The sequence below is a fragment of the Centroberyx affinis genome, unplaced genomic scaffold (genome assembly GCF_046629955.1).
Source record: "Centroberyx affinis isolate AG114_WGS23_722 - 3 ecotype Tasmania unplaced genomic scaffold, CSIRO-AGI_Caff_v1 ptg002234l_1, whole genome shotgun sequence".
Classification (NCBI taxonomy): Eukaryota; Metazoa; Chordata; class Actinopteri; order Beryciformes; family Berycidae; genus Centroberyx; species Centroberyx affinis.
Window position 1 is genome coordinate 307,976 of NW_027280531.1, and position 27,282 is coordinate 335,257.

At 43.5% G+C, this 27,282-nt stretch overlaps 2 protein-coding genes across 5 annotated transcripts in view; one reads left to right on the forward strand and one right to left on the reverse strand.

Moving 5' to 3' along the window:
• The window catches only part of ctbp2a (C-terminal binding protein 2a), a 41,718-nt gene extending 35,124 nt beyond the window's left edge, over positions 1-6,594 (forward strand). For all 4 annotated transcript variants that reach the window (XM_071532694.1, XM_071532693.1, XM_071532691.1 and 1 more), the window contains 5 exons: positions 613-827; positions 1,447-1,577; positions 2,142-2,269; positions 2,403-2,523; positions 4,770-6,594. In XM_071532694.1, coding sequence (XP_071388795.1) covers positions 613-827; positions 1,447-1,577; positions 2,142-2,269; positions 2,403-2,523; positions 4,770-4,953 — 779 coding nt within the window. In that variant the 3' untranslated portion in view covers positions 4,954-6,594. The remainder of the gene's footprint in view (positions 1-612; positions 828-1,446; positions 1,578-2,141; positions 2,270-2,402; positions 2,524-4,769) is intronic.
• A 506-nt stretch (positions 6,595-7,100) lies between these two features.
• Positions 7,101-27,173, reverse strand: zranb1b (zinc finger, RAN-binding domain containing 1b). The gene is made up of 10 exons (XM_071532697.1): positions 26,926-27,173; positions 24,256-25,323; positions 19,438-19,625; positions 17,009-17,162; positions 15,703-15,774; positions 14,678-14,876; positions 13,040-13,160; positions 12,392-12,521; positions 9,653-9,882; positions 7,101-9,079 (listed from the first exon to the last, which is right to left on the reverse strand). Exons 2-10 carry the CDS (start codon positions 25,226-25,228, stop codon positions 8,861-8,863), a joined length of 2,286 nt encoding a protein of 761 aa, XP_071388798.1. The 5' UTR covers positions 25,229-25,323; positions 26,926-27,173; the 3' UTR covers positions 7,101-8,860.
• Between the last annotated feature and the right edge of the window lie 109 nt (positions 27,174-27,282).

The window sequence follows — 27,282 nt, forward strand, 5'->3', positions numbered from 1 at the left end:
GACAGATTAATCGACAATGAAAATAATCGTTAGTTGCAGCCCTAGATTAGTTTTTGTGACAGTAAAGTTTGTATGTGATACATGTACAAGGCAACTTGAGCCACCAGGGTCTGTTTCAGCCACCATTTGAGTTTCTTATCTTATCTTATCTTAAGCTTACCTTATGGATTTATAGTCACATTTATTCATCTCATCTGTCTCGTGGTTTGTAGCAAAAGTATTAAACATTATCACAAGATGGTCTGAATGAAAGGGACACCTTGATTTAGGGATTTCAAATTTTTGTTTTTCTTCACCTGGCCCTTTTCACAATGTGCGGTGAAAGATTATTCAGCGGAGCTTCATGTTTGCAAGGCATCTCTTTGGTTTGGAGCTAGCAGCACCTATTGATTCTGCTTAGGAATGCTAAAAATGCTTTAATGTAAGCTGTGTTTCAGATCATCAGAATTTACTACACACTTCAGTCGATACACGTATGCATTCTTGCTCAAGGACACCTCAACAGGGATGGATGCATCAGCTGAGGATTGAATAGTACAAAGGTTTGGTGAAGGAAAACTACTCTAAATGTCTCCTAATCCCTGCTGTTGTTCTGCCCTGTGTCTCCCCCAGGTCGCTCGGGCCAGGCGGTGGCGGTGCGGGCCAAGGTGTTTGGCTTCAACGTGATCTTCTACGACCCCTATCTGCAGGACGGCCTGGAGCGCTCGCTGGGTGTCCAGCGCGTCTACACCCTGCAGGACCTGCTGTACCAGAGCGACTGCGTCTCCCTGCACTGCAACCTGAACGAACACAACCACCACCTCATCAACGACTTCACCATTAAACAGGTAGGGCACCCGGGCATTCATGTAAACATATGCAGACTCACACTTTCACACTCAGGCACAAAGTGAGTTTTGCAAATTTGTGTGCACAGCCTCCTAGTCTTCTGTTGATCGCTACTGCCACCTACAGTGCATTTAATGAACTGCAGGCTCTGTTGCACTCAAACATCAGTGTTTCAAGTCTTTGAATCATGAGCAGCTGTTGAAACGTGCACAGGGCCTGTTCAAAAAGAATTGTGCTATCTGCTTTTGAAAGAAAATCAAGCTGAGCAGAGCTCGTGTGTCTGCATCTGTTTCGTCAATTTTTTACTAGTTTCTTCTATGCCCTGAATAATAACAGGTTCTGTGAAGATGAATGGATTACTGTCATCTAAATCCTCCACTTCTTTGAAAAGTATTTTGTTCTCTCCTCTTTATTTATTTCCTTCTTTGAAAATAATTTGTTCTCCCTTCGCTGCGTCTTTGAAAAGCAGTTTTGCTCCATGTCTCCTGGAACATGCAGCTGACAGTGGCACTTCAGGATGGAATATCTCAAAGCCACACTTATGTTGAAGGATATGTCGCAAATGAAGCCTCTTATTCCCAGGAGGTTATATTAAGTGTTCTGTGTCTGTGTGTGTAGATGCGTCAAGGCGCTTTCCTGGTCAACTCGGCGCGGGGGGGCCTGGTGGATGAGAAAGCCTTGGCTCAGGCCCTGAAAGAGGGCAGGATACGGGGGGCCGCCTTGGACGTCCACGAGTCCGAGCCTTTCAGGTGGATATGATCATAGTTGATTCAGTGGTTGAATTCAGTGATTTAACACAGTTTAACTTTGGCATACATGAGAAGAATCACAACTTGAACAAAGACAGTGTTAATCCATGTAAATAATTTAAGAAGATACATGGCTAAATCCCATTTTGATCTAAAGGCTTATGCTTAAATGTTTGAAATTTGTTTCTTAGACAAATATAAATAATGAAGTTGATGCCTATGTATGAATTTCTTTCCAAAGCCTTTGCCTTTCCATCAAGGCAAACGGTGGCTACTGTAAAGAATCTAAAATATAAGATAGTTTTGATTTGTATAACACTTTTTTTTGGTAACTGCATAATTCTATTTGTGCTATTTCATAGTTTTGATGTCTTGACTGTTATTCTAAAATGTGGAAAATAGTAAAAAAAAAAATAAAGAGAAATGTGGTGTGTCCAAACTTTTGACTGGTAGTGTAGAGGATAACTGAACAGAAATCAATTGTCTATTCATTCTCTCTCTCTCTCTCTCTGTCCCTCTCTCTCTCTCTCTCGCTCTCGCTCTCTCTCGTTCTCTGGTGAACAGTTTTACCCAGGGTCCTCTGAAAGACGCCCCCAACCTGATCTGTACGCCCCACACCGCCTGGTACAGCGAACAGGCCTCGCTGGAGATGAGAGAGGCAGCTGCCACCGAAATACGCCGAGCCATCACTGGTACGCAGACATGACACACACACACACACACACACACACACACACTATACTGATTCATAGTCACACATGAATCCACGCTGACATATGCAGACGATTACTCACCTCGCTGACCGCTTCCTCTCGCCCGATGCAGGCCGTATCCCCGACAGTCTACGAAACTGCGTCAACAAAGAGTTCTTCGTCACCACAGCACCCTGGGGCATGATGGAGCAGCAGCAGCCTGTGCACCCCGAGCTCAACGGCGCCGCCTACAGGTAGGAGGTGGATTTATGAGAACCCAGCAGGCTACTGGCATAGCACAGGGTTCACCTGTATCTCTCCCTGCTGGTCACTGTCTACAATAGATGAGGTTTAACATGTGGGGAGGAGGTAGTCTACATGCTCATGTGAATGTTTGTCACAATTCTGTCTTTTTCCTAAATATTCGGGTGGGTTCTAGTGTCTTTATGGCATATTACAAAGCCTTCATAGAACATGGCCCGAATGAATTTTATCCCCTGTTAGTTTCAGCTATTCATTTCTCAGTCTCTATATTGTCTCAACCAGACTGAACTGCTTCTCTCACACAGCCGAGTGAACCAAACTATGGTACAGGCCATAGCAACGGGGGGAATGCAAGACAAATTATATACCTAATTCTCAACCAGGTAAATAAATGCTGCTACCGCTGGCCCACAGGCCAAGGCAAATATGTAATTGTCAAACTACATTGTTAATAAAAACAACTGAAAACTATAGTCTGTTTCTGCTTCACATCCTAACTCACCTACACTGTACCTACCCAGCCTCCCATTGGATCCCAAACCCCCAACCTGAGACACAAAGACCGAGATAAAACACAAAACATCACTCTGATGTAGTGCGTTGTTTCAAGACAGAACTTTTTGAAATTCATATTTTGATAAATGTATTTACACATTTTCAGTTAAATATTAGGCATTTAGCTGACACACATTTATCCAGAATGCAATACTATAATAAGCTTAAGTTCTTAGTTCACCAACACTGCAAGCAACAAACAGTAAGGAGTGCAAGGATCAAAGCCACTGAGTGCACTGACTATATTTGTAAAAAATATCTCTGCATCCATACAATGATTATATATATAGAGAAGTAGGTAAATACAGGTAAAGACATTAAAGGACAATAGCAGCGTGATTTGAGGTTTTGCTCATTTTTTACATTTTCCATCCTGTTAATGTTAAGTGTGACTGTACATGCATGCGCCATGATTAAAGTCTGTAAGATTAAACAGAAATTAAAGCTTGATTTTACACAATTACTGCTTAAAATTGCCCCCCTCTTCTTTACTGGGAGTAACTTGTAGTATTTAGACGCCGTTTCAAAATTTTTACTTTGAAAAACAGCTAAGATGAGGGAAAAATAGCAAATATCTCATAATGTGATAACAGTACTGGAAAACTATCTATATTGGTGTAAAAGTGAATGCAGGAAATGACCAAAAAAACTTCTGTAACACTGGAATTGTCCTTTTAAAAGCCAGGGAGGTTTTATTTATTTTAAATGAATAAGACCAGAGCATTTTCAGTGAAAGTAGAGGAGGAGGACATGGGGTGAATCTGCATACTCACAAGGTCCTTCCGTTATTGGGGAGTAGGGAAGGAACAGAGTGGTGGCCAGGTGGAGAAATGGCCAGCTTTGGGCTTGAATTTCATATGAGATACACATACACATAAGCAGATACGCAGGCAGCCAGTGGGGGGATTTGGGGAGGAGTGGACCTCCAGGATCGGGTTGTGGCTGCGATGTGGACCTCACACCATAGTTGTTTGTCAAAGAACATATCTAATGCAGCTTGGATGTAAAACCCACAGTAACTGACTGTGTTTTGTCTGTAATATCGGTTTGATTCCACCCTCTTCACCTCCCTGTCTTGAAGTCCTCTCCCACTCCAGATTAAGACCCCTGACATTCTCCTTTATTGCCTCCATGCTGTATTGCTCCTTGCCATTTTCAACCCTGCACCATTTGTAAACACTTCATTACACAGTGGTGATGACGCTTGGTGACCACACCAGACCAAGATGTTTTATTGCTCCCATGTGTTTATGAGTTTCCCAAGGGCAACATGCCATTTTCTGTGGTCATTTTGAATTCTCATTTGCCTTTTTGGAGTTACACAACTTTACAGATTTGTGATGTTACGCTATTCCCTTGACTGATCATTTAGTTAATATAAAATCCCAGTTTAGACTGTAATGATCAGGAGCGATGAATTTCAGTTTGAGTGTTATGGTGAAAAAACATTGTCAGTGTAATATTTTTAATATTCTGGCAAATGACCATATCACTGAGTGGCAGTGATCACCATGTCACTTTCTGCCACAATTGTGATTATCCACAACTATTATATTTTCCAATAATTTTATTTATAATTTTGCAAAATCTAAAAACATACTCCGTGACCAAACCTCTCAGGTGAACTGGTTGCTGTGCTGTTCCTGCCATGCCTGTTGATGTGCCTGTGTGCGTGTTGCAGGTTCCCTCCTGGTGTGGTGGGCGTAGCTCCCGGTGGGATTCCCGGGCCGATGGAGGGGATGGTGCCCGGGGGAGTGCCCATCGCCCACGCTCTGCCCTCCGGCACCCATCCCTCACAGGCCCCCTCCCCCAACCAACCCTCCAAACATGGCGACCCCATGAGAGAGCACATGACCGAGCCGTAGGACTGCTGAAGCCGAGCAGGGGGCTAATACCCATGTATACTATACCCAGCAACCTACCAACACAACCATCCAACTATACGCTTGACCTAGCCATCTGAAACTACCAGCAGACTGCCTGCCGGCCAACGTTTCACACTTTTTTTTTGTATGAAACAACCAAACCCAAGTGAGGACAAGTGGGTATCACACATGCGCTGCCACTCTCAAGGTGGGGACTGACTGTCGAACTCATGCGCAGAAGATCTGACATTTTTTCCCCCTATCTGTTATCTTTTTTGTTTTTCTTTCGTTTAAGTGATACTCTTGTTTTGATCTCTTTAGTTTTTTCGGAACATTTTACCAGGAGGTTCCTCCTGAGTTGTGGGACACGTTGACGATACCGCGTGCAGGACGGACATCCCGCCCCGCCCCGCCCCGCCCCACCCCACCCTGGCTTACCTACCAAAGGGAGCGCTTGGAAGGACAATGACTTCATATATTACAGGACAAGCCTCCTTTCCCCCTCCTTCCCCATCCATTTCACCCATTTCAGCGCAAATGTGTCTGTGTTATCGTTTGTTGTTTTTTTTTTTTACTTCGGTTTATCTTATATTCTGTGTCCCTGTTGCAAGTGAATGATATCTGTCTTTCTGTTCCTCGGTGTGAGAAAATGAATGGATTTAAAGTTACACATATATTTAGCAGACAGTTAGGAAAAGTCAGCTGATGTCCCCAGTGGCGTCAGCAGTCTCCATAGAAATCTGGACCCCATCTTTGCTCGTTTCTCACTGTCTTAGCTGGTGGCCCCTGAATGTAAAGATGTGGGGCGATAGATGTGGTTTCCAGATCCAGGGAGAATATTTTGGCCTATGAAATAAATTGCCCTTTTAAACCAAAAAGAGAAAAAAAACAGTAAGTGAAACAAGGACTGCCATTCGTAGTTAGATCTATATTGTATGTTGAGTGATAGTCACCTCAAGTAAATATTGCTGTTGTGATTTATCAGACTCTATTGAATTGAACTGAAGTACTTATAGCATTTGGTTGTTATTAGGAGAACGCCACCTAAAATATTATCTGTCCACATCCAAAGGACCTACATTGCAGCACCAGCTAGCCAGCCAGTCAGGTAGGAAAGGGTTTGGAAAAAACAAAAGAGTAAATCTCTTACTGACTCAGGAAAAAAAAAAACTAACTTTTGTCAGATGTATCTTTTCTCCCCCAAATCTGTCCAAATCAGAACAGAAACACAAAAAAATAAGTCTGGATTATTGCTTTTCATGTCTCCACCTATTTCTCCATTGTGGTATTTTTTATATATCAAACGTATGTTTTTTGATGTTCAAGGTTTTGCAGTCCTGTTAGATTTGTATTGCCTTGTTAAATGTTCTTATAATCATAGTCTTATGTGAACCGCCCTCTCCTCCTTATAGTTTCTTCTTTGTTTTCTGCTCTAATGAAAGCCAGCTGCAGCTCTCGGAGGCATCGCGCCCTCAGTGAGCAGCAGCAACATCCATCCCTCTAGACCTGTGACGTTAGCAAGAGAAGGCTGCTAGCAGATTGTTTGGTTTTTAGTGTGAGTATTTGTATTTGTTTCTTGTACAAGGTGAACATATAGCATACAGTGCAGCTGAAAACAATAAATAAAACATACTGTTCTAATGACAGGCTCTGTGGAAAGTTTGTGGGATAAAGGAATACTCCGCTTCCGTTGTAATTCATAGGCAAAGCTTTGACTGCAGTTTCACCGCAGTGTAACAGATGTTGTTGGTGTATTGGAAAACATCAAAAACACATTTAACAGGAGATGTGAGGTTTTTGCAGGGCAGAATTCTCTAAACTATCCTCATTCATATTAATTACATGCTCTGTATGTACAATATTTATGGAGATTTCTGTCTACAACTCCATAACCTTCAACTGACCCTTTTTTATTGAGAAAATGTATTGTCCACTAGAGGCTGCTACAAACCCAGATGAAGGCTGTGTCATGTTAGAAACTTGTAGCTCATTGTAGTCTGATATTTGAGCTTGTATAGATAAAAGATATAGCTTATTATATAAATGATTCATTTATTGTGAATTTAACAGCCACACCAAATACAGAAAACTATTAAAATGGCAGTTAGCCATCTCTTACTGCTGACTTCCTTTGAAAACAGGTGTATTTTACTGAATTACCATTATACATACAGCACATCATTGGTATCCAAGGGAAATCAGAGAGGAAACATTTTAGTTGGACATTCAAAAAGGTTTTCCTTTATTTTTTCCTTATTTCACCTGTCCTTTGTGATACACTCTGTATAGTGAGGTCAGGCCTAAATCCACAAACCATCATAGTCACAGCTGCAACTATTGCATAAATACAAAGCAACATACAGGTGATGCTCAAAACATGTGTATGACTAGAATGAAACACACGAAAAAGAGGTTACAGTACGCAATGGCAAGAAAAACCAATGAAAACATCATTCACGGCAAAAAAGTATTGACAACTCGTGGGTATTTTTTTTCAACTTTGGTTTTATATGTTGCAGTCTCTCACAAAGACCTTAATCAAAACTTAAAGATGGTTTCACATAGGCTAAGGACAAGAAACAGGCATTACAGAAGAGAACTGACATGTACCATGAGGGTGAACTTGACAACATATACTATAGGAATAAAGGGACAAAGAAGCGGGAGATAACGACGAGACAAGTGTGACTCTGGGTTTATGCCGACAATGAATGCGTATCACTCTCACACGCACCTGCAAAGAAAGCACCAGATTTTAAACATCCAAATGAGGTACTAAAATCACACGCAACAACAGAAGTAAACTTTTCACTGATGGTCGTGGTTGTTTCTTTCCTCACAGCAAGAATGTTTCTGTGCAACATAAAAGTCTTCATCAAGATTGAAAGAATAAATGACAAAACCACAAAAAGGAAAAAAAAAAACAATATACAGAGAATCAAAGCTCTTATTAACTCAAATAAGTTCCCAAACAATAAATATGTAGAATAAGTTTGGAGAAGAAAAAACACACACCCACACACACACAACTTTTCATTCCAACCAGTCTGGAAAAAGGTAAACTAAAGATCCAACATGAATGATCTGTGTGCTAAACCTTAGTGACTGTAGCTTTGACTTGAAGAGGGAAAACCTCCCTTTTCAAGAGCTTCATATATGACCTTTATTCAAGCAATTATATTTATATAGAAATTTGTTTTTTAATAAATGTGCAGTGCTTAGTAATAAGGATTAAAGTCATATTTATTATTACACAATCTCTGGTTTTCCAAAGGGCCTCCTGACCCAAAGATATGATATTGGCTTTGTCCCTGCCCATCCAAAAACAAAAAGCTTAACAAGCCAACTCTTTTACAACTGGAAAAAACATCAAAAAAGAACAGTAATTTGGAAGTGTGCTTTTGTCAGTGCCCATAATAAACTGATATAAAGTGTTGATTTGAATCGATGCTGGTATATTTCCTTATACTTCTTTTTTTTTTAAACAACCACATGCATTTACATCTATGGATAAAGACTCCTTTTTTTACATTTGAAAACAAAAAACCAATCAAAAGGTCATTAGCATTCGTAAACTATGATCCTTTATTTCTCCGTCATCCCCAGATCCGTGTTTGCAGCAGTGGAGTTTCTTTGTCAGTCTCAGGTTTGTCCGGGTGATGTGTTGAATGCGTTTTATGTGTATGTAAGAGTGCCGGTTTGTGTGTGTGCTAGAACGGTAGCAAATGTCTTCTGCCAGAAGTGGGAGGTGGGTGGGGGCTTGTGGTTCCCTGTCCTCTCCTGAAGGCTTTCACAGTTTGTCCGTGTCAGGAAAGGAAAAAACAAAAAACAAAAAAACAAAGAAAAACTGCGTGGGAGAGGGGGAAGAGTCCTGCCCCCGCGGACCGCCTCCCCCGCTCCAGTTTTGTCACTCGTCGTCGTCGTCCTCCTCTTCCTCGCCGTCGGAGAGAGAGGCACAGGGGCGGATCTGCCGGTAGCCGTCCAGCCACTTCTCCACCATCTGGGTAACCAGGGGGTGGTTGCGGCGGCGCGAGCTCTTCTGGAGCGCCACCAGAACGCCGCCCTCTGTCACACAGCAGTCCAGCCACTCCCGCAGCAGCTTCTCCTGTTGCTCCTCATTACCCATCTGATGGGGGGGGAGAAGGAGGAGGGGAGGAGGGAGGAGGGAGAGAGAAAGCAAAGGGAGGGAAGGCGCGGTTACATCTCATTACATATGACCATCAGAGGCAGACATATCACTAGTGCTGACATATGGTGTCAAAAACAAATCAAAAACATTGTATTTATCATCATTAGCGATCTTATAGACAGGCTTATACTGCTGAATCCTAACTTTATACCAACATAATTGTATAGGAGTTTATCATTGACAAGGTGTGATGAGTAACTTTGTCAGGTCTAGATTGAGGACTTTGCATACTCATCTTGAACCACCAATCTATTATGTTTGCATCCTATAAAGTAGTCTTGTCACAGATGGTGTTTCTGAAAAAATCACTTGCACATCAAAATAAGTTTATGTTCATATGAATCACCATCAATCATTCTCTACTCTCTTCCTTCGGTAACAAAAACACACTGATCTATCAAATGACAAGCAAAAATAATACAAAATTTGCTTTGACCAAACCATCAGCAGAGAATTTTCACAGCGAATAAATAAAAACGGGCCATGCCCAGATGCTGCAGGGGTCCTTACCTCCTGTGCTGAGAGGAAGTGAATGTGAAGCAGCTTCCTCTCGCTGTCGACCAGCGGCAGGAATGTGACGGTGACGTCGTCGTCCGTGTTGAGGTTGGCGCCCGCGCCGCGATTGTCGAAGCCGTCGTTCTCCATGGCCACCAGTGCTGAGAAGTGTCCCCGCGTGTAGCCCAGAGCGATGGGGCTCTTCCAGCAGAAACTCTGCTCCCACAGCAGGGGCAAGTATACACCTGGAGGGAGAGGGAGAGGGGGGAGACAGACAAGGGTTTATAGCAAAAGAGACATTTTCCAGGAGAGCGAAAACAAAAGTGTAAATGATTTTTTAATCAAAACGAACCATTCATGCTTTTACAAAGAATAAGATTCAGAAAACTGATATTCCATATAAACATATTTGTTAAATGGAGGGTTTAGAGCAAAAGGGACAAAAGTGACATTTTCCTAATTTTCCAGGAGAGCAAAAACATAAGATGATTTCATCTTTTTTAATCAAAGTGTAAGAACATTCATGCTTTTACAGAGATCAAGATTCAGAAAACTGCTATTCCATATAAACCTATTTGTTATTTAAAAAGTTAACATTAAAAGTCAACATTAAAAACTAAAAACTGTCTTTTTCACACCAACATATTTCTTTTTCCATTGCATGCCTATGAGCTTATGGCATAACAAACATGTTTCAATGAAGTGATACAACAGAGATTTGTCATGTTAATTACATTTTGCTATAATAAATCCTCAAGGTGGACCAACAGAAATAAAAAAATAACTTGCTATGACTGTATACGTTGTAAGTTGTTCATGGTAAGCTAAAATGATTTATGCAGCATCATAAGTTGTCACTTTATGTGTTGAATAAAGTGAAATGTCTAGTAATCAATAAAAATGCATATACAGCAATACAGACAAGGTATATTACATTATAATCCTTGTCATGCAATCTGATTCAAAACTAGTCAAGAACATAAGACACGAGTGCTTAAAATTCATTTGAAGTTACATAATCAGTTAACGTAATGATATGTTAATGTAATGACAGTTAATGTAATGATATGGTAATATTAGCATTGTTGCGTAATTTGCATTGGTTAGGCCTATGTGTCCAGATTCTCTCACCCAAGTTCTTAAATAAGCAGATTGATGACATATTGATTACAGTTAGGAATAGTGGATGGGTTCATTTATATCATGAATGTTTCAAAATAATCATAATTAATTCACCTTTGTCCTGCTCAAGTTACCATGATTGTTATGAACTAGTGCCAGTTATGCTGGAAAAGAAAAACTAGAAAATCTGCTTCCCAGTGCAAATATGCAAATCTCAAAAATCTGCTCTGTATCTTCTTTTGTGTGACATTTTAGTAGCTTTAGCATTGCTGTGTAGCCATACTCATCACTCAGTGTGAAGAGGGCGTATGTACACTATACAGATTATAAAGTTTTCTTCAGAATGGAAGGGGCGTAGCTAAGTCGTTACGCCCTTGTTGCATCAAACACTGTAGGGTTTTCACTTGAGTCTTTTTGTTTTCCCCTTTATTTAAGCTTTCCAATGATATATAAATCATTTCCAAAATGTCACTTATACCCCTTTCGCACCAAAACCTCAAAATGGTAGCAAGGAGAACAGAGCAGATCTTGGATAAGAGTGGAGGCAAAATCAATAGTATGAGGAAAGAGGAAAACTAAATTGTCAGAGAAAAAGACTATTATAGGGGACTGATGGATAAGGAGGAGAAAAGAGAAGTGAGAAGTGTCATAACACACTGACGTCCAAGTCTGCGGAACGAGACAAACGCTGGTTATGCTCAAAACAATTTGCCAAACACAACACAGACTGTATTGGCATTTCCCATTTCTTCAGTTCCATAATACACAAAGCAGTACACACCTCATGACTACCACTGTAACTGAAACCACAGTTGGGCGGTCTCTACAACAGCTACTCTCTCTTCCAGCCTCTCTCATAACAGTCTACCATTGTGTTTTTACTGGGTTCACCTAGCTTTCTGCCCCTCCCCTCTCCATAGGGGCCCATATGCAAGTCTTCCTCTCTGTCTTTTACTCCGGCCCCTGGCAACAGTAAATCACTCTTCCATCAGGCAGGCATTACCACAAGCGGCCGGCCCTTACAGAGCACTTTCATCATCCCCTACACAGGCTCACTCAGCAGGCAAATTAAAGCCAGACTGTTTTTACTGGGAGACTTAAAGGTGGACCCTGCTCTCTGCACTTATTGGACTGGATGACTTGGGTTGTGATGGTTTACATGTGTTCAAATTCATGTGGATGTGCACGTGGAACATGGTCCTGCATTGCAATGCTCTCCAGAATATACTCATGGAAGGGGAGTCTTTTTTAGCAGTATTCTTTGACTGGTGTGTGCTGAAATAGCTTTAGCAGAAACATGTAATATGGAGTCATGCGATACTAACACGGCCCTTAAATGAAAGTCACTGCACTGATATATGTTGTAATTACTGCCAGATGAGTTCTACTAGGAAAGAGGGACAGTTATGCCAGCTATGTCAGTTATGCAGACACATGCAAGCTTGAACTACTTCACAATGAGAGTCAAGTATTTCTAGGCCCAGTGGAGAGGAGCTGCAGAACATAACTACTGCACTCATCCCTGATGTAAACACCTCTCTCACCACAGTGAACAACATCTGATCAGAACCATATTAGGCCAAACAGTCACACTGCAACTATCCCAGTCTAAAGCGAACAAAAGATGCTCACCTTGAAAACGGGTGTACCCGAGTGTTTCGCCACGGAAACTTTTGTAATACTTCACTCCGTAGACGATGATTGGCCTACGAAGTATGTGTGCAAGAACGAAAATGTGGGTCTGCTCCAAGCTGGCCCCTGGCTGCAAGAGAAAATACAACACAGATGAAAAAAAGGCACAGTTGAAAACCTGGGGGCGGTGAAACTACAAAGGGAGGAATTAGGCAAGATTCTTGAATTCCATGCATTCCCTCTGCAAAGTTCCCCCAGCGTACTCACAGCCAAATTCTTAAAAAATAAAAAAACAACACAATTACTGTACTTTCACACACCCCATGGGATATAATGACAGCCCGCCCACAGCCTTTGTTGTTGCAAGCCGCACAAGGCTTGAAATTAGTGCCCTCTGTTACCAGTTACTGTGGTGAGTGAGAATAATGGTAGAACAGCAGTGAAGTGCTGATGATATGCAGGAGGCACTTTCAAAGGGCTTTACAGGTTTTCCTATACTATGCTAAGAGCAGTATAGCTTCTTGCATAATTCATACATCATTAGTGTGTCACATTTTAGCACATTACATTGCTGACATAAAGCTCCTGTCCTCCCTCTTTAAGAGTGTGTGTTTGCGTGCGTGCATGTTTGCGTTCATGTGCACATACCTGACTAGCCAGTGAGAGGATGAAAGCCCAGTCTTCCTGCCACTGTTCTTCTCGGAGTGAAAAGTGCAGGCCGAAACTCTGGGAATACCATGACTCCCACTCCTTCCAGCGTGTGTAAAACCTGCAGACCAGACAATAACCACACACACACACACACTTTTGTCAGTGACACTGTTTGACCTCCCTGTGCAGACAGGCAAGTGACTTGTATTCGCCACATTCCTCCATCTCTGTTGTGGTTTTAGGGTGGATGGCAATTACTCATCGTATCTAAACAGTAATTTTCTCACTCAAAAACCCCAATCTCTTAGGGCAAGACATGAGTTAGACAAGGCTATTACTTACACATACAATCCGTCTCGGGGCTTATGTTTTGTCTGTGCTTCCAACTTGAAACTAGAGCAGGAGTTTGTATAAATCCCCTCAGAATTCTGTCTTCTCAACCCAGACTAATGCTCAGTCTAATGCTCTCATTCCCAGACGATAGTCTCAGTCCTCAGTATAAACCTGCAATCACAACCTTGGACTTTGGCACTATATCCCAACCTCTAAACTACATGTCAAAATCCCCAATATAGTCAGGCAATGCTAAACAAAAGCAAAAACTTCGGACTCTAAAAAATTAAGTTTCTGACCTCCGAGATACAAGGGGAGTTAGGATAGTCTACTGGTCAAAGAGAGCATCCCAATACCGAAATGTCACATTCCCTGAAATATGTGTACTGTCAAAGTGTCCTTGAGCAAGACACTGAACCCCTGCCTGCTCACATATTGCAAGTTGCTCTGGGTAACAGTGTCAGCTGAATGCCTAAAGTATGAGTTTTGTCATAGTAGCCTAAAGCTGCACAAGGCAAAAAATACACCTGTCTCATCGCTCTAAATCACATATCGGGGCTCTGACAGAGAAGAGCATCCCATTCCACCTAACTGAGGAACAGTATAGTTTTGCCCTTTTTGCCCAAATGGATTTCAGGTATTGGTTATGGTCACTGGTGGGAAATCTTCTCTGCACACAGTAAGAGACAAAACAAAATTAACAGCGAAAGATAAAACTTTCTCCTAAACAGCAGCGAATGAGCACTCCACCCAGAGAGAAAGCTGGAATCACTAACAACAGCTGAACCTGCTGCCATCTCAACCCATTACTAGCCACTATAAGAAGAAATTTAGGTCAGAGGAGGGTGCAGTTTTCTGGTGTCACATTACATGATTTCTGGGTAATGAGGTTTCGAACTCAAAAAAAAAAAAAGTATCTCCTGCTGCCATTTGGGACAGCTAAAGTGCAAAGTTGTCTTGCACAACTTTAAACTGGGACGTTAAAAATGTGTACTGTGCATTTGTTGCAGCTACCCTGAAGTCTCTGGAACCACCAGTCGAATATCCCTTTCATACTGGACTAATGACCCCAGTGTGAAAGAGACAACACAAGTAAGGTGACCCTGTAAAACAACCCTGGTCTGAGCATTGAGACCTGGGTGTGAAAGTTCAGTGTCTGGAGCATCATGTCATCAGCCACGTTGAACACAATGTAAACATGCCTGCTGCTGGACCCACACAGGCCATAATATCCCTGCGTTGTGTGTGAAAAAGGTATAAAACACCTGTCCCTAACCCTAGTCCCCGGTCCCCAGGCCTCACCAGTGAGAACAGTCGTGCAGGCTGTCATGGAGGGTCTTGCGGAGCACTGAGTCCTTGTCATAAATGCCCCAGGTGGCCTGCAGCACGGAGTCCAGCAGACAGTCGCCGGCCGTGCGGTTCCACAGGGCGTACAGTCGGCTATCCAACCTCGTCCCCAGCTCCAGAGACCAGTTGATGATGGGAGACTCCTCTTCGAGTTCTGAATGAGAGGGAAAACAAGTTGAGTGGTGTTACTCACTGCTTCAGTTGGAACTAAGTGCTTGACGTCAAGAGAACAGACTGTACCAAGAGAAACACGCGGTGGCGGTGTGGGGGGCAGATGATGAGGCCACTGTTTTTTTTTTTTACAAGTTACAAGACAGGTGGTGGCATTTGAAAGGACTATGTGGTCCAGTGCAATAACTACTATATCCACACCTGTCAAACTAGCTTTGTCCTAGCAGTGAGATAAAACTATGAATGTGATCTCAGGTTGTCTGTCTTGCCTAATATTGGACTGCTGTACACAATGGGCTGGTTAAACAGCTCACACAACTAAACAGGACAGCTAAGAAAGGGAAAGTTAGAGCATTGTGGAAAAAAAACGGCTTTTATGTGTGTTTTTTGTGTTTGTCTATGTGTGTGGGCTGGGAGGAAATACAATCATTCAGCGGGGGGGTTCAGAGAAATCCCTAAAACTCAATTAGCCTGATTAATGCAGGCGCAAGTGACACACACGATAAAGACAGACTGACTGGCAAAGTGACAAGCAGGCAAGCAGAACACCCTGTTGGCAGTGGGGAAAAGACCTGTAACATAACACTGTTAGTATCTGGGAGTGTTTCCATTATAGTATATGAGAGGGGGCTCCACCCGCTTGCCAAGCCACCAGACCACCGTTGTCATCTTGGATCTGGTTTCTTTCTCTCAGAGCAATTGGCATTTATATTCAAGCACACCCTAGTAGTAGTGACTGAAATAGCATTTGAAGGCAAGAAGGGGTATTACAACACTAAATCATGAAGTTGATGTAGTAAATATTCCACCTTTCTGTACATCTCGATCCAGAACCTCATCAAACAGTTTTTCCTGAACTGTTGGGGGCAAGTCCTCGATGTCTGCAAACAAAAGGAACAAAAAGAGGAGAACTGAGTGAGAGCTAATCAATTGATTGGAGAGGCATAAAGGCATAAAAGCAATGCTTCAAATAGGAAAGTGAGTCCATATCAACCACTTGATCTGCACATACCACCTTCAGGTTGAGGTGATTAGGTTTTATGGTTGCAGTACTCTCTCCTTAGGCCTGCATTGGAACTGAAAGGACTGAAAAGACCAACTAGAAAATGTTTGTGCCATGGTCCATTTCAACTCAAGCCATGTTTTATTTTGTTCTTTCTACAATAGCTACTGGTTTCTCTGTGTGCTCGGGGCCCTTGACAACAGTAGTGTATTCTTTAGCTAAAATAAATGAATGCATTGACTTTGTGGAACTGAACAGAATGGCTTTCTATAGTGGCCAGAAGCCAAGGTCCGCATTGTGCTGAATACTCTGCATAACAAAAATCCTTAGCTTAGCTACCGGCAATAGACTAGACCACAATAGCTATTCCGCACAGTGAAATTCAACAGAAATAGCATTGTGTGCATGCAATCTCTCATATTTTGCACAGAGACATTGGAAAAATGCTAAATATAATTTTGTTATGAGCAAGAGACATGCATTGTTGGCGGGCTAGTATACTCAGTATGCACGAACAATATCTAAACGGGGAGTCAGAGTTGGCCTCCAACTCCAGGCAGTTGGAAACAGACAACCGTAGCATTATGTCTCTTCAACATCCCAACAACAAGCAATTTCATATGCCAGAAGTAAACAAAACAAGCATTCTACCACACACTTGGCAAGCCAATGGGGATGGGTAGTCTGGATTCTTGAGCTACAGAGCTGAAAAACAGGCTCCGTTGATACAAAATAGAAAAACTACACAATGACAGCTGTGGAAATTCATGATATGCTGATTACCCTGAGTGCTATCTTGACACCTCCGTGTCACAGACTTGGCATGGTCAACCTGCCTGGGGATCATAGCCTATTATTTTCAACTGATAAGGTTTATGTTAAGAGGCCCGTTATCTGACCATCTGATGCATCGTATGATTAGGAATGTCTTTCAATCACATGCTCTAAAAAACTGTCAGCTATCTTAGGAGTGCTTGCCTTTAGAGGATTAAGAAAATATTTAGGGGTGACCACTGATATAATAGGTCTAAAACCCAGATGTAACATCTTCAACGTGCTCCAATAGGCTGGGGAGCATACTCAGTTGAAGAGGAAGCTGAGGAGAGGCTGACCTGCGGGCAGGGTGAAGGTGACCAGGTCCGTGAGGAAATAGCAGGTGAAGTCTCCCTTGCGCTGGTGCAGAGAGGCTGCCACCTCACGGCGGATCTGCTCCGTCAGCTCAGGACACACCATGGCCGGGATACACTTGGCTGCCTGTTGGGACACCTGCAGAGAAAGAAGAAAGAAGGGAGAGGGAAAGCAAAGGACACGTGAGGCTTGTGTTTTTCCAATGCATTCAGTCACCCTTATTTATATGTAGACCAATGCTGAGCAGGCTAGAGGATATTTAATAATAAACTTTATATAGCCTATATAGCACTTTTCAAAACAAAGTTACAAAGTGTTTTACAGAGTCAATAAGCTAGCGATGGCTGCTGAATTTCAATTTGAGTACTTCACATACGTAAACAAAGTGGCTGGAAGAGAAATTATTGCACTTTTGGACCCTGAATATTTACAAAAGCCAGAGTCAGTGATCTGCCACGACAGTCAGGTCACAGCTAACTTTACTCACTAATCCAATCTAGGCTACCTCTAGGACAACAGAAAGGGTTCAAACGTTTCAGAAGTTTTCCAGCAGTTCTCAGCTATGTGCCGTTTTCGGGGCATGTTTCGATTAAGTGGATGACACTCAATGGCCCCTCGGATAACAGTGGGACAGTGATGGAGTGTGAGAGCGAGAGAAGGTCTGAATACAGATAATCTGGGATCATAGAGCTGGGATCACAGTGCTGACGGCAAAGCTGCAAGAGATCTCAAACGTGCACATTGCAGACACACACACACAATCTCAGTGAGCCGTGTTGCTAGACCAGTGAAATTTAACATTTCAAGATAACAGTTGTTTACCAAAATCAATAGACAGAACATAATCAGTGTGTATATAGGGGAGGCTATCACACTGGAGACCAGGATGTGAAAGTATTATATAATGCATAACTCCTTAAATCCGGCCTCCTGTAAGCAAGACAAAGAAGGAAGCACAGGCCGATGAGTGTGTGGCAAAATTCCAGTCCCATTCCCCTCTGCTATCCCTTTTCCCTTGTGACTCCTCCCTTTTGACCTCATAGGATTTTGTCAGTAAATGAGTTAACAAAACAAAGCTGCATCATCTCTGACGCAAAGCAAACACTACTGTAATCATACCTTAATCTGACCTTTCAAGGACAGTAATGGAGGGTTAGTTAAGGGCAAAGGATTGGTTTGTGGTTTACACAGTAAGCTGTGACATTTGGGCCTAGTCAAACCTACACACTTGCCTGGGGTACAGTGAACAGGAAAAGGACGCATTCTGTAAATGTGCCACACCCTTGTGAATGGTCCTGGCCAGCTTTTGCCAAGGCTGGGATTCATGCTTATAGTGTTGGGTTTTGAGGTCAAACTGAGGCTACACCGAAATGAACAGAACTAAAGCCACAATAACACTGTGTGCTTTTTGCCATCTTTACGCTGTCCCAGACAATTTTTTTTTACATCGCTGACAAAATCTTTCATCATGAACGATGATCAGCAGTCTTGGGTTGTTCAGTGAGGCAGGGTCACAAATGGCTGATGAAGTGCCTCTGTCCTGTCCTCAGTCCTGTCCTCTGACAAAGTACTGGTAGTGTCAGAAATTTTGAGGCATACTATTGCAGTATGCCTCACGGGTGCTCCACGGTGCTATGAAACTCTAAATTAGTGTGCCATGCTAATAACAAGTTCTTGTTTTTGCTTCCACTACACATTTTGAAACCACATGTTGCGTGTCATTGGCTGACAGAAGCCAGCCTCATCTTTTAACCAATCGCACAGTGACGGCAGCACAGCTTTCAACTCACACCAGATTCTATCTCGATCACATTGCAAAATCTGACATACAGCCTAGACAGTCTGTGCAGGGGTTAAGCTGAACACTGGGCAAAGTACTGGGGCTATGTGGGAGCGGGCCTCATATGGCCCCATGTAAAACTACCAACCAAACCCCAATGCAGCTTAAAGATCCATCTGGATTATTTCTACAAAGGACACCAGGTCACATTTCAACACACCTCAGTGGGACTGGAAATAGTTTAAATAAAATACCAATGGGGGCATCTTGGGAATACAAACAGAGACAAACACATACTCACACAGGCAGACAAACACACCAATAAATAAATCAAGAACTCCTCCCAAGTCTTTGGCAATATACTGTATATAACCCACCGTTTTTTCTCTCCCTCTACAACTATGTGAAATATTCTCGTTATGTCTGCTGACTGGCTGTGGAAATGATTTTGCTCCTTGAGGACAAATAAAGCTCTCATGGAATCTACAATCTACATTGTAGTGTTTATTAAAAGTGGCTAGGTAGAGTCTTAAATGCATCAAGATTGTAAATGGAATAGGGGAGAGGTAATGTCAGACACTATTTGATGGGAGAAAGAGTAGGCTTATCCATCCATTGGTTGCCCCCACTGACCTCAGTGAGCAGCACAGCCAGCATGTCCTGCCTCTGGAAGCGGATGGCTAGGTGCACCAGCGTGAAGCCGTCGTCAAACGCCGAGGGCCGATTCAGTAGGCGCACCTCGTCTGATGTTAGCTGCCGTGCGATGTCGCCTCCCGACGACTTGTAGGCCTCCACAGCTGCCAGGTCACCCTCCACCACACCTTATAGATAGAGGGGGGGAGGAGTCATGTTAATAAATGCCTGTGTAGAAAAAGAGGACATTCTGTGCCCAACCAAAAATTGTGTAAAATAAAGAGATTGGAAAGTGCTTAATCTCTGTGGGAGTTCGAACAGCTCCAAGACTTCACTGACTTTGAAGTCAAGGGGAAAAGGCAATTAGTGAGACACTTAGTAATCAGTTTTTTATCTTTGGGCTGAGATAGACGTTAGCATTTGGGTTGATGGATGTGTCAGCCTAGACAGAGGGAGCTGGTGGCAGTTTTGTTTTTTACTTTTTTGGTGGAGAGAGCAAATACTAATTAACTGACCAAAGCAATTTAGGTCAACCACCAGCATACCAGCAAAACATCTGACCTATCGACCAAGGGAGTTCAACCCTAGGAGAAGTGTGTTTGTATACACTAGAAAACAGATCACAGCTTTTGCATTCAAGTCTATGAGTTTCACAAGCAAGGCATCACTGGTAGAAAAACCGACCCATCACTAAATCATTCCCATTGAACACAGCCTGAGTGACTTTAGAAACCATGGCCTTCAACATTTTACATCCATGGACTCACACACATTTGATATTCAGACATTAGTATTTTTTGGTTTGTTTATGTAAGGAGTGAAAAAGGGTGAAGTGATGAGTTCATGCAATAGTGAGCTATCCTGAGAGGCTAGAAGATGGGGATATTTAGACCAATTCCTAAACCAAAGCAATACACTGATGAATATCTCCTGAGAATGAAGTTGTGTAGACGGTTACATAATCAGCTCAACACAAAGAAAACTATGTTTTCTGAGGTTTCAGCACCAATTATTGCCTCTACCAAAGGGAAATGTATTATATGCACTTTGAGTAGGCTATAAAATGAACCTCAGATGAAATACTGATCAAATCAGTAAACAGTGAGATAAATCCAAAACTATTAACTACTGGAGAACAAACCTCCAAGTGGAGAATAACTTTCAGTGCTACTACAAGCTTCCCAAAATTTCTCTTTCCATTTCTAGCATATACATGCACATGTAGTAGTCTCTCGTACATTAGACAGCATTATACACTGTTAGTCTTTTGTTCTCACGTCAAAAGACCACACACAATGCTTAGCTGCATAATCTGTGTGTGAGTGAGAGAGAGAGAGAGCGAGAGAGACATGTAGTGGGTGGGAGGACTTGCTGTGCCATGTGGAGCTGGCTAGCACAGTGAGAGATGAAGAGAGAAACTACAAGATAGCAGCGCAGTGTGACGGAGAGGGCTCACAACCACTTTCCACAAAACAATCCATTAGTGTGGGTGTGCCTATAGCCCTGCAGTCAGTACTGTACTCACAGATCCTTTGGAGAATACAAAAGGCATATACGCATACAGGCAAACACTTTGAGACAGACAGATGAGAGGGAATAGTTTGGGCTAAAGTGACGTTGGTCTTTTTCCTCCACAGTAAATATTCTATTCTTTCAATTGCTCGGGAACACCAGAGGGTAATCTGTATCAAAGCGGGATATTAACACCAGACACCAGACAAATGCAGGTACATTTTGGCTGTGGTTGATGTACCAGCCACTGTGACAGGTGGACAAAAGAAGCTTCCTACTCTGCCCTGTGTGCTTACTCTGGTAGTAGCCCAAAAATTGTTTGGCTAACTCAAAGGTCCACCCCGGTTATGAATTAGACTTGGCTTACAAAAACAAGATAACAAACACTGCCAACAGTTTCTGCTCCCAACAAAAACTCCTTCCTCTCCCCCCTCTTAATCTTCCCCATCCAGTCCAAATCTCTATTTGATAGACAGCTTGTAGAAGCTTTTATGGGGGAAACAATTTGAGTGAACTTCTCTTTTACAGGAACACAAATCAATGAAATAAGAGGAGTACAGACGACTGGATATGTGCTGGCCTGTCTGCTGGTATTTATATAGGAGCTCTTGACTCTGATTGATCACTGAGCGAAGGGCAGGCTAGCAAGAAAGCCCCTTCAACAGGGCTGTCAGCGGCAGTATAGGGAGGGAATGGCAGCAAGTCTCTGACCAGACCAACAGTCAGCAATACTGCCTTCCTGACATGGTGATATATGCATTAGTACTGGAGCTCCCAATTGTTTTGACAGATTTCCAACCTGTGAGGCTTGGCACCATCTGACAGATTTTCTCCACAACAGAACTAACGTGTGTGACAAGTGAGACATGTGAGAGAAACTCTTCAGAAAGAGGCTGAATGCCAGCTATACACAGAAATGCATAGAATTTAGTTAGTCTTAGTTCCTCTCTCGGTCTCTCTCCCAAGTAGACTAAATTTGAATGGAGAAATTTAGGTGGGGGGTGGCACGGCGGCTCAGTGGTTAGCACTTTCACCTCAGAGAAAGGACTCAGGTTTGTTTGCTGGCCCTTTCTGTGTGGCGTTTGCATGTTCTTCCTATGTTGTGTGGGTTTTCTCTGACCATGCTCTGGTTTCCTCCCACATGTGATTGATTGTCTAGCTGTGTTAGCCCTGTGATGGACAGGCAACCTGTCTCGGGTGTTTTCCTGCCTTCCACCCACGTATGCTTGAACATGCTCCAGACCCCTATGACACTGAACAGGAATAAGCAGGTAAAGAAAATGAATCAACGAAACTATCAATCAATTAAATCTAGGTAGGAAACACAACCCAGACCAGGTCACTGCTCTTGTTCTAAATTGATTATTATTTTTATGTGCTGACTGGGCAGAACCTTGATAATCCAAAGACGTTCTTCCAGAGACACTAAATATAGCTTAATAATTTCTTCATTATATGATAATTTAACGTTTTTTTGGTGAGGCTAGTATAGGGCCAGGAAACTGGGTCACATTTATTCTTCTTGCTGACACTTAGCCAATATCATTATTTGCTTATTTCATTCATTCAGCAGTACCACATAGATCTAATGTAAACACTCTCTCTGTCCCTCTAGACGGGCAATTTGCAGCACACCTCACCCTGTCAATGAAAAGTCTCTTCAAGTAGTAAAATATGAGAAACTGGGCCAATAAACCTGCAGTGACACAAACGGGTGGGTTGTTAAAGAGAGTGAGAGTCCTCTCAGTGAACCAAACAGCCTGTCAAAGGGGAAACTTGTGGTTCATCAAACTTACAACTCCAAAGCCTCAGGCTTCGGGAACGATCAGGCCGATGAGGCCCATAACATAAAACCGTTCCCACATAATGCAATTCAATGTTTATGAAAGAAACTTTTACAGTGTGGGGGTAATTATTAACCTATGCCTATGCTATGTTAAGGCTTGCCTTTAAAAGCAGCCTACTGAAAGCCCCTCCTTTGAAAAGAACACAAATCTGCATATAGCTTAATAACGAAGTGTAGGAAAGTGATGCATTGGGTCACTGGGTTGAAAAGAGATTATTGTTTCAACAAGTAAATGCCAACACAAACAGTCATGTAACATGTAAGCAACACCAGTTGAGTGTATGTAATAGGGCTATGGTCATCCACACTAGAGGGGCGAAGGTCAGTGCTGATGTGCAGACTTGTTTATTTTTGACTTCTGCTGCACTAGTCAAGCTATTTTTAGTGCAGCAGGTCCCTTCGGCAACTAGGCCAGCCACCAGAACGCTGGGGCCACTGTTTACAAGCCTGTATGTGTGCGTGTGTATGTTTGTATGTCAATGACAGGGAAACCTCCCTGGCAACAGAGGACAGGCTCAGCCGCCTCTCCTCAACATAACCAAGGTATGTACCCCCTCTCAGACTGTATCCTCTGTGACTGGGTCTCCTCTGCTTCGAGGGACATGGGGGAAATAGAGGGGTGAACCTAATCAGATAAACTGAGCTACGGCTTGAATACGCTAAAAGGGATCACACTCACCCACATCACTGACATTCTGACCAGACTAGCCTTGGCCCCAAGGGGACAAGCCACGCAGACAGAGGATTCCACCGCGTCACACGGAATAACAGACTCAGTATAGGACTAGCAGCTAACTAACTACAGGGAGCATTCTCCGACCTTCTGACCGGATGATTACTCTGCTTTGAGGGATGTAGCAGCAGGGAAAAATACCATCCAACTCTTAGTCACCACAATGGCTACACTGGGCTGTCAAGTATGTGCTGGGCAGTCTAACATAGGAGAATATCTGTCAAAGCGATAGAAGTTGAGTGGGCGTGTTGAACAAACTCTATGTACAGCCCCGGTGAAGGTAGGAGAAAGAGCTGTGCGTGATGGTAGTGAGAAAAAAGCGATTGCCAGCTGTTCCCAGAATGCTCATGCTCCCTCCCACTCCTAGCTCACCAGTCTACAGTGTGGGTGGCCGGACGCTTGCTGCTTGTGCAGGGAAGGTTTTCACTAGCTGGCTGCAGAAGATTTCTAGGCATATATCAGCATCAGTAGGAGGCAAACCAGAATCATCTGGACTCTGCTATATAATAGGATTGCAACTAATAACCTTGCAGATGCTAAAGCCATAATATTCATTCACACTAGATTTGGGAAATCCCATTTCACAGTCACACTGTGTTGCTCTTTTTCTAGTCCATTGTGTCATATGGGTCATATGGGTGACTCAATACCCACCTTCACAACAGACAAATTGCCAGGACAGGTTGAATATTTTTTTTAGTTAACATCATCCCTTCTTGCAACTCACCAGCACAGGCATTGAGGAACAACCAATCAGTCCTTCTCATCCTGTTCTTAATCTGCTTCAGCTTTTTGAAGTCCACCTCCAGCTCCTCTTTGCTCCCGATCCCAGCCCCTGATGCCAGTTCGATCCTCTGAAAGTCCATGTTTACCTCCGACTCCCGTTTGGAGGTCGGAGGAGACCTCCTTTGGCTACTGCTGCAACCCCCTAACCCACCTACCACACCGACCACTCCTACCCCGCCCACAAGCCCAACAACACCCCTCCTATTGTCCCTGTCCTGCTCATTGAGTATGGAGGGAGGTTGCTGGCTCTCAGGCTCAGACGCAAGTTCAATAGGTTCAGCCAGCAGGCTGTTTGGCCTGGGATGGTCACACACCACGCACTTGAGTGCCTTGGGCCAGTTCTCGTAAGTGCAGGCAGTGCAGGTCCAGTGCTGGGCACGGGTGTTGAGCCTGTTACGGTCATTATATTCCTCACAGGGGTCCGTAGGGGTGGTCGGGGGAGCGGAGCGGTATCCAGAGCCTGAGGTCTGGGGTGACTCTGTGGGGCTGCGTGGCTGCTGGGTATGATGTCCTTGATGGTGTTGCCCATGCTGCTGCTGCTGAGCCTGTTGCCTCTGGCACAGGCACTGGGTGCAACGGATGGCACGAGGCCAGTTCAGGTAGGTGCACATGTGGCAGGACCACTTGCTACTTGTCTCGGGTACGTCAGCAATGCGGACGCGGGGTCGGGCACTGGAGTCAGGACAAATGAGTAGGCTGGAACCCCCCTGGGGTGGGCTGTTGCTGTGGCTGAGGCTGGCAGGGTCCCACTGGTGCCGACTGGCGTCCAGACCAGGGCTGCTCTTGAAGGGCTCCTCAGTGATGATGGCACCCCCGCTGGGTCTCTGAGCACGACACATGGTGCACTTGATGGCTGAGGGCCAGTTCTCGTATGTGCAGTATTCACAGGCCCACTTGGCACCCAGCTCGGTCATCGTCGCGCCGCCGCTGTGGGAGGCTTCCTGGCGTTCAGAGGGGCTCTCAGCTTGGCAGTTACACTCTTAAGGAGATCACACAGGCAAGCAGGACTCTAGGGTGGGGAGAGAAAAGAGGACATTTTACACAACAATTCTATAAAAGACGAAGTACTCTCATAATAACGGTTAATGGTTAACAATACAAACAATAAACTTCAAAGAGATGCTTCTGCATTCAGACAAAAAGAAGGGGTGCTTAATTTTCCAGGTTTTCAGTGGTAAACCTCTCCAACAAAGTACAAAAACCAAAACAAAGTGGGCTTCACTACCGCCACCTATGCAGCTCAACCTCTGGGTCATTAATTGTCAAACACTGTCTGGCAAGCCCAGTAAGGGAAATACAGAAAGACTACTGTAGCACCCGCGTTCATGTCAACCCTGCTCAGAAAGCTACAGTGCTGTGTACTCTTGACCCGGTACTAATGTGTGGCAAAGTAAATCAAAGCTAGCGAGAGGGAGTCTTTTGTGTGCAGCTGAGCCTCACAAAGCAAGGTGCCAGGACGAAGATGCCTAGCCTGCAACGCAATACTGAGCCTCTATGCCCTGTAAAAACTGACACTACCTTTAAACACACAAGTTACAGATACCAAGGAAATGTGCCCTACAACCTACAACTGAGCTGGGTAACAGGAGACAAGGGCAGATGAAACCAGATACCCAACAGTGAGGCGCGTGACCGGTAAAGACCCTTACCGATGCATTGAGATTGAATTCGCCCCAGAGCCTCTTACATACATATGAAATTTAATTATTCAAACCAAGAGTGCCTGAGCGATCTACTGTCTACAGACAAGGTCTTACAAAACCATTTGATTGAAGACTTTCTGACAGAGCAAAATTAATCACATATCTGTAGCGAATATTATTTGCTAACGAGAGTGCTAATTTATCAAACTATACTGTGTGTGCTGTTTACAAAGGCCACCTGGTGTGAATAAGATGCTGGTAATTCTAACTGGAAAGGTATGGACGCAAAGTGACATGTTTAAACTTACTTTGGTTAGCTAACTAGCTAGCTAACAGTTGACGTTACCACAGCTCAGCGTAGATGAGTTATTGATAGTGCAACTGTGTTTACACCACGCCTCTAAGTTTACCAACATAACGTCAACACAGTCGTGAGACACGACCCCCAGAGTTGCTCTTTTTGCTGGCAAGATTAACTTCGACCAAAAAATACTGGCCACACAGAGACCTTGCCATGTTTACACACAAATCGCGTCCTACTGGTTAACGTTAGCTGAGCATTGTTCTGATAATGTAGCAAGCTGTTGCGTTAATTCATAACATTCGTGACACTGGCTAAAATAAACTACAATATGCGCATATTTTAACGTTAATTCACATGGATGGTCGTCGACTTTCTTGTGTTCTTTTTCAGCTAACGTTAACGTTACTTACCTAACTAGCGTTAGCGTGTTAGTAACGTTAGCTCCATGGAGCGAGCTAGCTGACATGACAACTAACGTTAGCTACGTTACTTTCGTTCGGTTGCCAGACAGGAATTACAGCCAGCTAACGTTAGCTAGCTGGCTGCTCGCTAATGTTACAAGATTATGTTTTGCTTTTCTCCGTTGGTAAATTAATCGGTTGAGAGGCCCTTGTCAAATCTACGAAACACAAGATGGTCAGTTAAATCCAATCCATGGCCTTACCTTTGCCTTCCTGTGTTTACACTCCTCAGTTCCCAGCGCAACCACAACAAACAGAGCTTCCCCGACCTCCCCCCAAAGAAACCCAATCCAATCCTCCTCCGTGAGTTCCGAAGTCAGGCTTCTCTCACTTGGTCGATAGCCGCATATTTACGTTTGTGGGGCTCCGTTTAGCTGGGAGATAGAGTCCATACAACGGAGCGACAACCCCCCCTCGTCCCTCAGCACTCTACTTTGAAGCTTTAAATCATTTTTTATCCCGATTCCCAAACACCGAGCTGACGGTCTTTAATGGCGGCACAAGGGAAACAAGCGAGGCAGGCCAGGCAGGGCTAAAAAACACACTACGGAGTAGATAGC

Bases quoted from the DNA above. Each gene is read 5' to 3' on its own strand.
- zranb1b (XM_071532697.1), bottom strand. From the start codon at position 25,228: ATGACCGAGCTGGGTGCCAAGTGGGCCTGTGAATACTGCACATACGAG. The intron at 19,626-24,255 runs GTGAGTTGCAAG...TCTATCTATAAG, and splicing joins GTTCCTCAATGCCTGTGCTG to GTGTGGTGGAGGGTGACCTG. The intron at 9,883-12,391 runs GTGAGCATCTTT...CTCTCCCTCCAG, and splicing joins CGGGTACACCCGTTTTCAAG to GTGTATACTTGCCCCTGCTG.